This window comes from Gambusia affinis, linkage group LG03 (assembly GCF_019740435.1).
Source record: "Gambusia affinis linkage group LG03, SWU_Gaff_1.0, whole genome shotgun sequence".
NCBI lineage: Eukaryota > Metazoa > Chordata > Actinopteri > Cyprinodontiformes > Poeciliidae > Gambusia > Gambusia affinis.
The window spans coordinates 23208302-23224158 of record NC_057870.1 but is presented as its reverse complement, the minus strand read 5'-3'; the positions used below and the strand labels follow the sequence as shown (position 1 = coordinate 23224158).

The 15857-nt window shown below is 35.3% G+C and overlaps 1 protein-coding gene across 5 annotated transcripts in view; it reads left to right on the top strand.

Annotated features, from left to right (window-relative positions):
- Positions 1 to 15857, top strand: part of si:dkey-215k6.1 (transmembrane protein 132C) — a 249561-nt gene that overhangs the window by 143706 nt on the left and 89998 nt on the right. For all 5 annotated transcript variants that reach the window (XR_006370271.1, XM_044112801.1, XM_044112800.1 and 2 more), the window contains one exon: positions 203 to 343. Coding sequence is in view for 4 of the 5 variants with exons in the window: in XM_044112801.1 (XP_043968736.1) it covers positions 203 to 343 (141 nt within the window). In the remaining variant the exon portion in view is untranslated. The remainder of the gene's footprint in view (positions 1 to 202; positions 344 to 15857) is intronic.

Below are 15857 nucleotides of genomic sequence, written 5' to 3'. Positions count from 1 at the left end.
GAGATCAAAGAAAATCAGAGTGAAAAGCAGGGCGAGGAAACTCCAAGCAAAGCAGATTGAATATTTAACCAATCCCCGCTTTAAACTGTCACAGTAATACCGCGGTTCCTTTGTTTATAATGTGCTTATGTGAACTTTAGATTAACCTTGCTTTCCATTTCTTCTCCTGTTCTGTTTCTTTTCCTTGTCTTTCTCTCTGTAGGGTGAGGTTCCAGCCAGGCATCAACTTCCTCGCTGTGAAACCCAGCAACCTCGTTGCGTGGGAGATCAAACAGGAAATGGCACCGGGAAGCAGTTCTTTGGCAGTGGATTGTCAAAGAAAGGCCTCCTCCACAGCTGAGAGGTAGAACTGAAGCTCACATAACGATTCCTTTTTCCCAGCAGCTTCTTGTCAAGCAGCCCCTCCTGTGTCTGTTGCTTCGAAAAGCATTTGTGGGTGCAGAGAATACATGAAAAGGGCATTTGAATATTTCACTTGGAGGCCATGAGAATCATACGGGCCAGAACATAATAAAATCATGGCTCAGTTGTTTCATGGGGTCAGTTTATTTAAATAAACATTGTTTGAAACTGAAGAAAAAGAGGGAATGATAAAGTGTGCAGAGTGCAAAATCAACCAGGACTTGAGACTCAATGACAAAACGGAGCCTGGGTTTGAGTTTCAAAGGTGTTATGAGTGATCTATATTTTAACCATTGCAACTGGCATTTAATAGTATTTATATAAATGAGCCATCGCACTCAGTTACACTTTAACAATACAAAAAAAAGATGCAAAAATTCTAAATACTAAAAACAATTGATGCTTCAAAGTTTGTATCTGGTTGAGAAATAAAGAGTTTTGTTGAAGCTTCAAAGTGTCTTTGAAACTTCCAAATGCAAATTATAAATAAATCATTAGCTGTGAAACAGTTAGAGACAGCAGGAGAGCACCTTGTTTTGAAATACCTTGGGTAAATTAAATGTGTTGATGATGTAGATGGTGCTCAATTGGTTTAAATGCTCCTGTTAAAGTTGTGTATCTGTTTTATGTTTTAATATAATGCTTTATGTAAATCACACTTTTTATACCTTTAAAATGATAGTGTTCTTAAATTCAGGCTAAGTTATGCTAGGCAGTCACAGCTCTGTCAGTGTGCTTGATGATTCACTCACTTCTGTTTGCTGAATGCTTGGCTTGATGTTGTTACCTCACCTGCTTTTTTAGTAATTTGACTAATAATTATTCAAGTAATTAACTCGGAGTTCGATGACCGCTTAGAATAGAAAAAACAATTTATATATACCAGCATTTGACTCCTCCTAATAGAGATGAACACTATGCTCAGTTCAAATTAGTAGTGCATCAAAAGTGGCAGACATACTTCAAAAACATGGCAATAGTTGATACTTGATTAATTTCCACACATTTGAACTTCCATCGTACATTTTCACTCATTATGCAAGAAAATAAACATTCTCTCTCTTAAACAGAGTAAACTTGTGGCACATTTTATTACAGTAGATTTTGATTTACTTCACCTGAAATTTTTGCTAGTAGTTTTAGTTGTACTTTAGAAAAGTTATATTAAAATACATGTACTTATACTTCAATATTTTTAGTGCTTTTCCTACTAATATTGCATAATAGAAAAACGGTCTTTACAATAAGAAATTATCTTTTTTTTGTATCTTTTAGATATGTGGTGTCATAAGAGTTTGTTTCTTTCTTCATCCTGGTCATCATTTTCTTTTCTTTCAGTGAATTTGTCCTATCATGTCCTTCATATCTGTTTCATTGCCATCTTTTCTGTTTCGTCAGTTTCTTTTATTCATTTGTTTAAACCAATGGGGATAATGACTTTCCTCTCCATGAAGCGGTCATTGCTAGACACCAGCTCAATTACCAGTACTTAGCTAGCCGTTAGCCACGTCTGTCCTTCAGTGATGGACTGCACCAGCAGCAACGAGTGATCTAAAAGAGGCAGAGGTGGAAAAAAAACAGAGCAACTTTAAGCAGGCTTATATATGAATCAGATAAAAACATTATGAGCACTGATAGGTGAGGTAACACTGATTACGTAGGTAGCCAGTGAAGATCTTGAGTTCAAGTTAATGCTAGATGCAAAACCAAATGAGCAAGCATAAATAAATAAGTCATTTTGGAAAGGATGTAGGATGGTTTAAGGAAAGCCTTTCACTGTAAGTTGTATATGTATAACTAAGCATGTGACAAATAAATTACTTGTGTCATGAATTGAAGTCTTGGAGGTAAGGATTGCAAGGTTGGTCAATGTGGTTTGATCCAATAGAATAATTGCTGTATCTCAAATTGCTGAAAAAGGTATTGCTGTCTGACTACACATTGAATCTAAGTTTGTTGTATATGCAGCTAGTTAGCTCAGGCTGTCATGGTATCCTGACTCCTGTCCAAAGGAATGTACTATAGGCAAGTGAGATTTGGAACTGGTTCACAGAACAGAAGGCAATCTGTTCTGATGAAAAATGTTTTGTTTCTGCACCACATGGATCGCAGGGTATATGTGCAATAATTTTCTGGGGAACTCATGGCACAGGGATGCACTATGCCCTGTCATTCATGTGAATAGTAAGGTAAGATATACCCAAGCACTGTCGCAGACGATGTACATCCATAAATAGAAGCAGTAATCCCTGGTGGCTGTGGCCTCTTTCAGAAGGACAAAGCGCTCCCCCACAGGGCAAAAATAGGTCAAGAATGGTTTGAGGAGTATAATAATGAGTTTGAATCCAATGAGTTGCCCTGATCTCAATTTAATCATAATCTTCAGGATGTGCTTGACAAACAACTCTACAGGACGCTGCTAAGATCTTGGTGCTAGGTACCACAAGACCTTTGGAAGCGTTTTAGTATCTCAATAAGTGAGAGCTGCTTGAGCAAAAAAGTGGGGATCAACATACAACAACAATATACAAATAATGTTATATCTGATCAGTATATTGTACAATGGTGGTCTGGGGATTTAAATGCAGTCCAGTTTATGACACAGGTATGTATAAATAAGATATTCTTATTTAGAACAAATGAAAAATCCTGCACATGTCAGTGAATCCAAAATATAACCAGGATGAACGCAGAGAGAAACATTAACTTGACAAGATCAGGAAAAAAACCTATTCACACCAAAAAAATCTTGTATAAAAGCATCTTTAAAAAAATAAAGAGTCTGGAACTGTAATGTTTGCATTTCCAAAAATCTATAAAACATGTCAAAAAACATGAAGTCAAATTCATTTAAGTCCAGAGGCAAGGTGCACATTGCTTTCTTCAAAGCAACACAAAGTGTCACCTAAGAAGTTGGGTTTGAATTCAGCAAATCTAAATACATTCAGTTTTTTATACCACCTTGTGCCTATAAGAATAGGTTTTGTATAAACATTCAGTGTACATGCATGATGCAGCACCACTTTCAAAGAATTAACTGTCACACATCAAAAAAATAAAATCTGCAGGAAGAAATGAAGCAAATGTTTTCAACTCTAGACCATTTTTAACAAAGGCTTGTGCAGAATATGCAAGCAGCATGACAGGGAGAATCACAGCCTTTAGATCAGTGAAAGTGTGGGAGTATTTGTTGAGCTTATCTGGATTAATCTCTAATTAGATGTTTTTCATTGCGATAATATATTGTGAATGAGCATCATAATAAATGAAAAGGGCACTGTTGATTAGTACGCCTCACAATTAATAGTGTGAGCTAAATTGGTGTACGTTTTGTTATTCCCAGATTTAATATAAGAGATTATACAACAATTATTTTGTTCTTTAAAGCACAAGATTCATAATTAATGGTCCAACAATTAGAACTGGAGTATAAGCTTGGTGTGTATGGAATTGTTATGATTGTATGCATTTTGCTTTACTGTAGTCCCTTTGGACATTTATCTGCAATGGTATTTGAGAATATAATAATAATTTATTTTATTATTTATTATTTGTATATTATACAAGGCCTTGATGCTCTCACACTATTTTGAATTTCTCAAATAGAAATTGTCAAAATGCCAATGGAAAGATGCAAAAAGGTGTTCAGTTTTGTAAGGATTTGACTGTTGTGATGCCTTCAATGACTTTCTTCAATGATTTTTGCGAAGAGAATAATTTTTCAACATGGCATTTTTTTATTGTAAATAAAAACAGATTGATATATTATTTTCAAATCAGGCAACTGACACATTAAGAAATGTTCAAATGTATTTAAAGATTTTCTCTGAGAGTGAATGCTAACCTTTCTAGCATGTTCCTTAAAGTTACAGTTGAGCTACATGCTAGCAAACAAGTTTTGTTTTTGTTTCACAAGCTAAGGCTGGTATATGATTTGTAGCTTCTGACTGAGCTGTTTTGCTTTTAGGTTTTCCTCCTGAAAGTGATATTAACAGCTCTCCATGAGTTTACCCTGTGGATCAGTGGCATGCATAGACATCTTGAGAGGCAGGTACTGAAGTAGGGAAAAAAGAGCACCTTGTGCAGCACATGACTCCGCCAGCTGCTTTAGTAAAGATTTAGTGTGAGATTTATTACAGGCACATCTTGAACATCATGTATAGACAGTATACCCATTTCAAATCAAAACTCATACTGTCTGATGCAGATGCTTAATATTGTTCCAGCACTCTTACAGGAGGGGTGTCAAACTCATTTTTACACCCCTGCTGTAGACTAGGGTATCACTGTGCAGTGGAATATTCCTCAGTATGTAAATAGTACTCAATAAATATTAAAGTATTTGATTGACACCGAAATAAGTCTGAAATATTATGTGGGTACTGTTGCTGTTTTTCAAAGATTGAAAATCCCCCAGATGAAGCTTTTCTGTTTGACACATTCTCAGTGTTAAAAGAATAGGAAAACAAAGCTTTGAATGAAATGGTAAATATTATTTTCTCTTCCGAAGTAAATATCCTACAGAAATTAGTCAACAAATTCTATTTTTGGATCATGGTTTTATTCTAGGTGGAGAAAAGATGTGGTGTGTTTAGGAACATCTCCATCTTTGTCAGGTTATTTTTGCTTACTGGATGTAGTTCAGGTTGCAGATCTGCTTTTGTTTTTATGAAGAGTGTGTCTTTCTTAGGATATGTAAAAGTAGATTTGCCTAAAAACTCTGTTGCAGTTAGGGTAATGTCTGTGTAACTCTATGGTTATGTTGTAACTTCATTTCATTTCTGTCATCAGTTCTGTCCTGAGTGGATGCAATGAGGACATATAGGACTACACATGAAGACTCTAAAAGTCCATTTCCAGTGTCAATAAAAAGGTTAAAACCTCAATAGAAACAGATATTAATGTGCACCATACAACTTCCAAATGTATTCTAATTTACTCTGCTAAGGTTTGTTTCATGTTTATCAAAACTACGTTAATCCATTTTGTAAAGCAAACGGTAGATACAGTTAAAAATTATAGCCTTCTCTTATTAAGTGAAAAATTTAAGTAAAATATATTTTTATGGTAAATATAGTTTAAACAGATGTATGCAAATATAGCTAGTGAATGTAACAATATGATTAAGGCTCAAGCAGTTTGTCTGCATAATTACACCTTTAAGATGTACTACAATGATAATTTTAGCAGGGTTTGTGTTCCAACACAACGATCTGTCATATTTCATCCAAAATGACTAGAGCCGGTTCTGCATTTATACGATAAATTATTATACTATGCTGCTATACTGTTAACACCCCACCTAATAATGCCTCCTTTCCCATTAGCATTTGCAAACAGGTTTTCTGAACAAAAAAAAAAAAACATATAATAAAATTTATGTCTAATCAATTTTATTTTACAATACCATAGCAGGAGTTTGCTGTCTTTTTGTCCCATCAATCTTTATGTTTTCCATTCTCTCTTTTTTCTTCATTATTACAGAGTTATCCTTGGGGACCTTTCTGAGTTATTGATGTCAATAGTAATTTTTCTTTTTCTCTGGGGTAATGTCTAATTTGTAAAATATGTCATGTTTTTTTTTTTTTCCTGCTCTGTTTTGTTAATATTGGCAAAAAGTAGAGCATGCTTAGGTTGACCTTAATTTTGAATGGTGGGTTAAATAGGGAAAATATGCCATGGTTTATGATTATGCTCTTAGAATGGGAGCAAAGCTCTATTTCATGATAATGATACGATCTATAGATTAACACTGTTAATGGTCTCTGTTCAATGTTAAAACTGGGGTAATGCACTGTCCACACTCCACACATGGATTGCTATTTATCTGCCTGTGTGCCGGTGTGTGTGTGGGCGTGCGTGTGTGTGTGTGTGTGTGTGTGTGTGTGTGTGTGTGTGCATGAGGGCTTGAAGTTTTTCATCATCAAGAGCTATTTGCTTCCAGAGGCAGCCTCAGGGAAAAAGTTCCATTTAATGATTATACAGTATTTCCTGCAGCAGCTGAATCATCTTTGAACATATTAGACGACTCACTCAGTTGAATTAAATAAACAAATTATTTCAGGAAGCCATTCCTAGACTATCCTATGCAATTTCTGACATTATATGAAAATTAAAATGGATTTGTTTTGTAGGCAAACTCATAAGATATGCAGTAATTTCTAGGGAATCTGTAAAAGCACTGTTGCATGTAAAATGAGCAGGCTGTTGGTAGTTAATAGCTGAAGACTGTTGCATTTAGCTTTCTTTACCAACTGTGTTGCAAGTTCCAAAGCCTAAACAACACATTTCACTTTTGCTTTCTGTGCAAAAAAAAAAAAAAAAACACAACAGGGCCATTTTTATCTTTGTTTTGTTTTCCCCTCATCTGGCCTGCATTGTGATGACTCTGTTTTTATTAAACTTGCAATGTACACTGAAAAAGGCATTGACTAATTGTAAAAGAAACCCAGTTACAACTTTAAGGTACAATCTTCCAGCTAACATTAGTTGTTTTTTTAATAACAAATAAAGATACATTTGTTAAAATATACCAAGCAGTTCGGTCGGGCCCTTAGTTTAGCTAGCACAGACTGAATAGAAACAAATTCAAGTTTACAGTCCATGAAGTGTCTCCTTTTGCTCATTAAGGTAATAAATGTAGAATTTCTGCTGCAAGCTGTTAGATGTTTAGAGGTCAAATTATTAGTCAATTAACATAATAATCAGAATTTAGCTGCCTGTTCTCTCACCCACCATTTTCCATTGTTCCTTGTTTGTGCTTTCTTGTTTTTGTGTGTTAATGCAGCCAAATTTCTGACACAAGTGCTTTCTTTCACTCTTTCATATGTTTTTTTTTTATCCATTCATTTATTTTCTTCACTAGTAAAAACTTTAATCTGAGTCTTGATGGACAAAACCCTAATTTAGAGCTGACACAGAGATAAAAGCAGCCCTTTATGTCTACAGGAAGCTTAGTGTTTAACCTTAACACCTACCTTTATTTATTTTCTACCCTAAATTAGTCTTTCAAAACCTTTGAGACAAACCTTTTATTTGTCCATAGCCTCTCCTTCAGTTCAAAACAAAACAGTCATTATTACATAAATTGATACAATAATTATTTTCTCCACAATTTAGTAATTTTCAGTTTTATTTGTCAAATAATGTAGCCCACATTAAGCAGTATCAAATACCTGGAGGACTCTGCAGACTTTGGTTTAACCAGTAGGCAGCAGTTGCTTTCAGGGTAAAACCTGTTTGTTTCATTTTGTTATTCAAATTTTATAACCATGACTATTTAGTGTGTTTTAATCTTTTTCCTCACTTGATGTTTATCTTGTGGCATATTTTAATATGAGGTCTATTAAAACTAGTTGTCTGGTGCTGATTACTTTTTGGACTCCACCCTCTCGTCTCTGTGGCGTAGCTTTTAATTCACATTCTCAGCAGTCTCAGTGTGACCACCATAAATAAGAGTGGACAATGTAGTGAGTTTAATACTGTGGGCAGTAATTGGAGCCTGATCATTTACAGTCAAAATAAGTAAGCACAGTTTTTCTGGGTAAGGGAAATATTGAGTCAATCTATGAAAAGATAAACTCAGTTTTTATATGTATCAGATTTATTATGTAACTGAGCAGTCCTGAATTTTTTATTTTTATTTTTTTTATTTTTTGCAAAAAGATGAAAATAAATCTGTGTAGATCATCCTTCCCTAAGTGCTAACTTACGCTTTAACCAGACATCTATTCAAAACTCGCTTTGTCTTTCACTCTCATGCTATTATTTTTCGCCAAGACCAAAACAAGTTGCTACATAAATAATCCACAATTTTTCAGGGCTTTTTAATGCACATTTATTTAGAGAAAGTCATGTTGACTGAAGCTTCATTGTGCCCTTTGTGGCATCCATCTTCTGAAAATCCCACAAGACCTTCTGCCACAATATCCTGTTAGACATGTATCCTAGTAATATTGATATGCATATATGTGTATTGATTAAAATGTTCATAAGCCCAACAGACATTTTGCTGTGCCTACTATGTTAAGTGATACTTTAGTTTTGACACATACATACATGCAGACCATTTCACAACAGATTGTATCTAGAGCCTCATCCAGCCACGGACAAGTGATTACGTTTTCTTAATCAACTGAAATCCACACAGGTGAGGAACAGAAGCAGGGGACGAGGTTAGGTGTGATGCTTTCTCTCATTTGTAAAGACAAAATAACTCAACAGTGAGCTTTTGTTTGAATGCCAGCAGTCTGAACCCGCAGCTACACTTAGACAACAAAGAGAGGGCCAAGAAGTCTGCAGTCCTACTTGGCACAAATTGGAATTAAAAGCACAAAAAAGGCTGTTGAAGTGGGATCAAGAGGAGGATGTCTGCCAACAACAGAATGAGAATAATATAAGAAACAAAGTGAGAAAGGTTGTTAGGAATAAAAAAAACATTCCTGGAAACATACTCTGCAAATTACAGTTTGATTCTGGAGGGGGAAGTGAAAAATTTACATCCATGGTTGTAAGCATTTTTTTGTTTCTATTCTCTTCAGTGTAGCATGTGTCCATGTAACCCAATCGATAGCTCACATTTTAGTTACAATTTATATAACCAGCTTCCTGAAGCAATGTTTGACTCTGTTTTCAGTTAAATTTTGCCTTTGACCTGAAACGATTGGTTACTAACATGAGTTAACTGAATTAAGAAAATCAGCTGGATCCAGTGTGTTTACAGGATTGACCTTGTGTATGCACTAGCAACCAGCATTAATACAAAGAATCCAGGTCAATGCAAACACTGGGCTTATGATTTCTGATTGAACATAACAATTTTGAGTTATATCAAGTCATATTTACATCCACATTTCCATAAATACAGACATATCAAAGAAGTTGTTCAAGTCCCTCTTCCAAGTTCATCTTAATAAGAATGAGTAAAGTAAATGTGCATTGAGTCTTATACTGTTTTATGCATCTGGACTTCATTTTTTCAGATTTAAGGAGTTTAGCATGTTTCACTTGCACATCTTTTTGGGACGACACTTCTTCACAATCCATACAACTGGACTTATAATTATGCTTTCTATTCCAAATTGTGAATGGAGTGGATCATATTGGAAAGCAAACTTCTTAGCAGTAAAGTTTTTCCCTTTTTAATCTCATATATTGACAGAAACTTAAATTTCCCTGTCTGTATGATACCATGCCTTTGTACCGTGTCATTCCATTTGTCTTCTGGAAATAAAAACCAAAGAGAAAAATCCACAATAGCAACTACTTAGCAATTACATTTTGCTACAATTTTGCCCTTCAAAACTGTTGACTTCCAGTATTTTACAGCAGAATTGTCTGTTCTATTCTTGAACAACCCCACCACTGAGTTTAAATTTGTTCCTGAAAGCCATGAACACACACAAGCATGTACACACACAGAGTCTGTGGGGGTTCCTTTAACACGGGAGCAGAGAAAATGACCACCCCAGAGGTAATAGTCTGTCTTTATCACCCTCTCTCCCTTCCTTTTTCCTCTCTTCTCTTGATTGCAGAATACAAAATAGAGGGCAAAGAGTGCACACACACACATATATATGCTCAAACATGTGTTTTTGCTTGCTTTGTGGTGCATCAAAGCATTACTGATGGCTTTTCCCCTTTCTTTTCTGTATTTGCAATTTTTCCCCCCAATGTGCAATTTTTCTATCGCCTCTGGCCTCTGTGTCCTTATAGATTGCTCAAAGATTGACTTCTGTGGATTTTTTAGAACTTAATTTCTATTTCAGGTTTTTTACTTGTAGTTAGTTTGCTAAAGTTTGGCAGCAAGGTACGATGTTTGACAGGTTATTGCAGTTTGTTCCGAAATAAGAGGTTTTAAAGGACAGATTTATGATGTGGGTTTTTTTTTAATTGTTGTTGTTTTTACAGTTTTTTGTTGATTTTATGTTTAGGGAACGTTAAATAAGTCAAAACTAATTAATAAAGGATTTGAAAGAATGAGAAGATAATATTTGTAAAATTGGATATGGGCAAGGAAAATTGAGGCAAACAAGGCGGAATAAATCATTATGAGGGGAGAGAGCGCATGGCAGAAGAAGGATGGTGGGAGGAAAAAAAGAGCTTTAAGGTTCTCAAAGAAGAAAAAAAGTTGTATAAAATCTGGACTAAGTCCATGCCAGTCTAAACTTGATGTTTAAAGAAATTAATACCAAATTATAATTTGGCAGATTTTACTAAAAATGTTGCACATCTTTACTATAAAATGTATACAGTAAAACATTTTCTGTAATAAAAGCAATAATCATAAACTCATTTTGAAAAATTAAGCACATCACATGCTGTTTTTTTTTTAGACTGTCATAGCATTTTGCTGCACAACATCATTTTGTTGCATTAAAATACAAGACGTGTTTTTGTATTGTTCCAGTAATAATAAGAAAACTGAAAATTTTCAGGAATGCGATGAGGAACAAGCAGGCAAGAGGAAGTAAAGTAGAACACAAAACATTCTGCTTTTTATTCTTGAGTTTTTAACCTATACCTCCCATGAGGACTTAAAAATGTCAATGGCGTGTTGGAAGCCTTTAACACAAGGAATGTTTACAGACAAAAAAAAAAAAACATATTCCATTTAACAATGCGGCTCTCGATAAAAGCATTAAGTGTTAATAGTTAAAAGTACTGGAACTTGAATGTAAGTTTAAGAATATAATTTATAACCATTATAATATAATTTATAATTATATTATAACATAAATTATTGTAATTAAGTTATTAATATTAATAACACATGATTAATAACTTGTGTTATTAATCTTGATAACACAAGTGCAATTGAAGATACTTTAACAAAACAAAATTTAGGTTAAAGATCTGAATCTGAATGTTCAGGTTTAATTTTGTACATCTTGATTGGTTCAAATCTCCAAAAGTCCGAGACTTGAGCACTTATATCTGAAAATATTCTTCTGTAATACTCCATCATATTAATATATATACCATGGCATAAATTAGAACTCAAATCAGGTTAAAAAAGCTCATTTCCACACCTGAGATGCAGTTGTTTTAATGGCCACTAGATGCTGCATACTATTCAAACATAAATATTTATACTCAAAGGACTGAGTTTAACTAATGTATGTCTATTAGCATTTTTTGTACATTTGTAAAATTAATCTTTGCAAACTTCACCCGAGCTCATTAGACAATGTAAATTTCTCTTATTTATCACGGCATGAAATTGAATTCATGTGGCATGCATTTTCTTCTTCAGCTCAGACACTTGATATGTACCTTTGTGATTTTCAGTTAGCATTTTGCTATTTCTTGAGTATCATTGTATAATAACCTGGGCTGGCTAATTAGACCGTGCAGATATGGATGGGGCTTAGGTGTACAGCATTTCCTAGCATCATTCTGTCTGTCAGTAAAATGACCCTGACCACCTAAATGCATTCAGTCATCAGGCCAGAATAATCTGCATACACACATGCATTCTGACATAGATTTTCTAAGTATATGGAAAACCGGGATCAGCTTGCCTGCTATGCAAATCAGCATGAAAAGAATGATTCTTTTTGGATGTACTAATCTGGCCATACAAACACACACATATTCTATTTTTCTGAATGTTTTTGTAGGCCAAGCTTTAAATAACCTTCAATCCTATTGGCTTATTCCCCTTGCTCTACTACTCAGTCCTACTCCCACTCCCCCTCCTTTCTGTCTCCCCCTTTTTTCGACTCCTCACCCTCAATGCCCCTGATAAACCCCCTCGGGAGCCTGCGTAGCAGGATGTGTGGCTAATTAAGGCGACCTACGTGGACCCAGCATGTTCAAATTCCTCTCCTAAGAGATGTTCAGTGTCATAGAGCGAACGGCAGTGCCGGTGCTAACACTAACTCCCAGTCCCTTGTGTAGCAGGACCGTGTTTGTGTGTTGAAGATGAAGTGTCAAACGTTGGAGGTGTCCCAGTCCCTTTCTTTCTTTTCAGTTCTTCAGATTTTTTCTTTGTTTGCGTTCCTACTCCCATTCCTTCCATTACTTAGCCCCTCAAGTCTTTTCTTTTCCCTGGTTGCGTCTCATAAAATGCCGCCCGTTATTTTTCACTCTCCACCAGCTCTCTCTCAACTTTTCTCTTCTTTTTTCAGTCCTGTTCAGTCTTCTTGCCCTACTGCTTTCACCTCTCCCTCTCCTTAGGTGACAGTAACTCCAGGGTCCCACTGCTGCTGTTCTTTTCATCATCTAAATAAAAAAAATGAAAAAACTCAGCTTCTGTCCTTGACTTGAGAGCTCTTGAGCATGCACAACTGAATGAATGACACAAACAGACTAAGGGGACCAAGAGCCTCAGTCTCCCAGGAGGAGACTAAAAGGATCTGCTGAAAGAGGAAGAGGAAAGACAGAAGATGAAAAGTTGTTCTACGTTGCTTGAATGTAGGACAGAAGATCGCTGCGATGGGCGGGGAAGAGAGAGTGGCGTTCGGAAAGGGTGTGAAAAAGTTGTATAGGGAGTTTTATGTTCTTGTTCTTGGCCTGGTCAAATTGTTAGAGAAAAAAAGAGAAGCAGGAATCTCAAACTTTATTTTAAAGGTAAAATCAGATTTTTAGATTAGATGAGTGATCTGAAAAACCACTAAAGAGCAAATTACTTTTCTAAAATTTGCTTACAACTGTCAGGCAAAGGAAACGGGAAAAGCTGTAGGTTTGTGACCTTGAGCCAGTTTGATTTTTGATATGTTAACATAAATTTTAATCACTTATTTACTTTTCATGCCTCAACAAATAAAGATGCATGATTATAACACTGTTATTAAAAATGACAAACCTTAAATCAGCACTCTTTAATGTGTCCAGCTCTTTCCTTCAAAGCTTATAGTTTAGCTTTAGTTGAATGAACCTTAAAAGTAAGAGCTGAACTGAGTGAACACATGAGAGTTCAAATCTCTCTCTTTGGGTTTTAACTTTTTGTCTTTCTGGAGCTGGATGGAGCTGGAATTTCTGATTTAACATTACCACTGCATTGGTAATGTTAAATCAGTTATGTGAAACATGTCTTTGCGGTAATCACTAAATATGTCACAAATTTTAGGGTAAAATTTTATTTTGAATTATTCTGCATATCTGTACTAAACAATACCCCCTTGCTGAAATGTTTTTGGGGGAAATTGGTTGTAGTACAAAGTAACACCAGTAAAAAAAAAAAGCGCTCAACAACGAGCTGAAACAAAAGTGGCGAGATCCATTTTCCATCAATTTTTGTCTGGGCTCTGGAGAAACCCTCCCTTATCAGCTATGGAAAAGGAAGGCTGAGCACAACAGAAGAGTGTAAAAAGAATGAAAGGAGAGATGGTCAGCTGTGTGTGTGTTCCTGGGTTGTCTTTTGCTGGTTAAGAAGGAAGGAAAGGGTAAGAAAGACAGAGGGAGGGGAAAATGAGGATTGGCAAAGAAATGAGCTGGTTGATGAGAGAGTACTCTTTGCTTTGAGGCTCCTGTGGACACTTGTCTGAACACGCAAAGAGAGAGAGAAAAGGAGGCATAGAGAAAGAACCACGAAGATTAAGAGATGGTGGATCCTGGCTTTCTTTTTAGAGCTGCTAGGAGTGGAAATGAGATAGAACCAGCTTCAAGGTTGCATCTTAAAACCCATTTATATAATGCTCCCAAGAGAAGACGTGTCAATCAAACTGTCATCACTGGTTTATGGCATCTGTCCCATGGGTTTTATGTTGATAACATCTTGTGTTTCTGGTTACTTGCTTGTTCTTCCAAGGCTTTGATGACCCAGTTTTTTTGTTTTTTTTTTTTTGTTTGTTTGTTTTGTTTTTGTTAAGCCTTCTTTAACTGCTGCCCAATAATATATCACAACATTTGTTTGTGTATTTTCCAAAGAGCATTTTCTACTTTGGACAGTTAGATTCAAAAAGACAGTTTCTGGAACTTTTGTTATAGTCCAATGAAATCTGGCTTTATGATAGGCTTTTCTTGTGAGACACTGACATTCATCATTCATATGTACTAAGCATTATATTTTTATTAATTAAGAAATGCCCTCCAGATTTAAAATCTTTGTAGTGAGTGTACTGGCCATGATTGTAAGGTAGCTTTTGCCATTAAATGCTTCATAGTTCTAAACTATACATCATGTCATGCAAAATATTTACTTAATTTCTTAAGAATAAATAAATAAAAGAAACTGGGAAGGTCCATATACATCCACTACTTTCTTTGTTAAATTTAAGAATATGTACACTTATGCATAATGTCCTATATTTTATACATCTTATGATCTGTAAAACTGCAGTTACTTATAGATCCAAAACAATTTCCAAAACCAGATGGTCTCGACCAGAACAGCAAATGTATTCAGTTGACATTGCAGGAAAATGCCAGGATTCTTTGTTGAGATAACTTGAACAAGTGTTCATTTTTGAATATGCCTCTGAAATAGAGACTTAAACTTCATTCAGTTTACAGTATATTTGAGGACATTGGCAGATCCTTGTCACAAAAGTACCAGAAAATTGTGAAGACCGGTTTGGTTTTCGACATCTCTTGTTGTATTCTGCGTTTCTGTGCACAAATATTTTGGTCTTGTTTTGCACCAGCTCTTTTGTTTATTCCTTTGTCATGGAGTCATTGCTGACGGTGAAAACAGCAGGAAGTACTGCAAAAAAATTCTCTCTCCAGGTTAGGATTTGATATCCTTAAGATAAATAGAAATTGTAATAATAGGTAAAGTTAGGAAATGTTTTGTTTTTTTCTCTCCTAAAAAATAAAAATTATATTTAACTTCATGGATTGAGTGAATACAAATTGGGAGATGCTTTTTATATAATTTTTTTGTTCATGATAAAAATAATGTTCCCAAACTGGGCTGGGTAGCATCTTAAGGTCCTGAAAGACACAGAGTGAATTCTTGATATAATCTCTGAACATTAACATGACTGATGGCAGATTCTTGTCACAGCTGTTTAAATAGAGAGCAAGATAATTGATAATGGAAAGACATAATATGCTTGTCAAAAAAGATTAAAATATGTTTTCTGTATAGCTTCAAGAAAACGATGTCAGTTTGCAGATCACATTAAACTATCTGATCCAAATCAGAGGAAAAAAAAAGTTTTACATTTAGGTTAGCTTTGCTTCTTGATGTGATCATGAAAACTTCCTGTCAACCCTAACATTGGTTCCTTTTGTCAATGAAGAATTTAGACGTTTCATTGCTGACAACAGCAGCTGTTCTCCATCTGATGGTGTTTACTGAGTGACTCCCGTCTTCTATCATTCTCTCAGTTTTGAACCTTTTCTCATTTTCCTGCTCTGATCCTTTCTGTCCACAGTTTCTCCTGCACCTTTCTGTTTATACACAGCCCACCCTACCTCCCCTTTTCTCTCATTATCTGTTTCCATCTCCATTTCAGTTTCTTAACAAGCTGCTTCCTGTCTGTCTGGCACAGCTGTTGATTACCTAA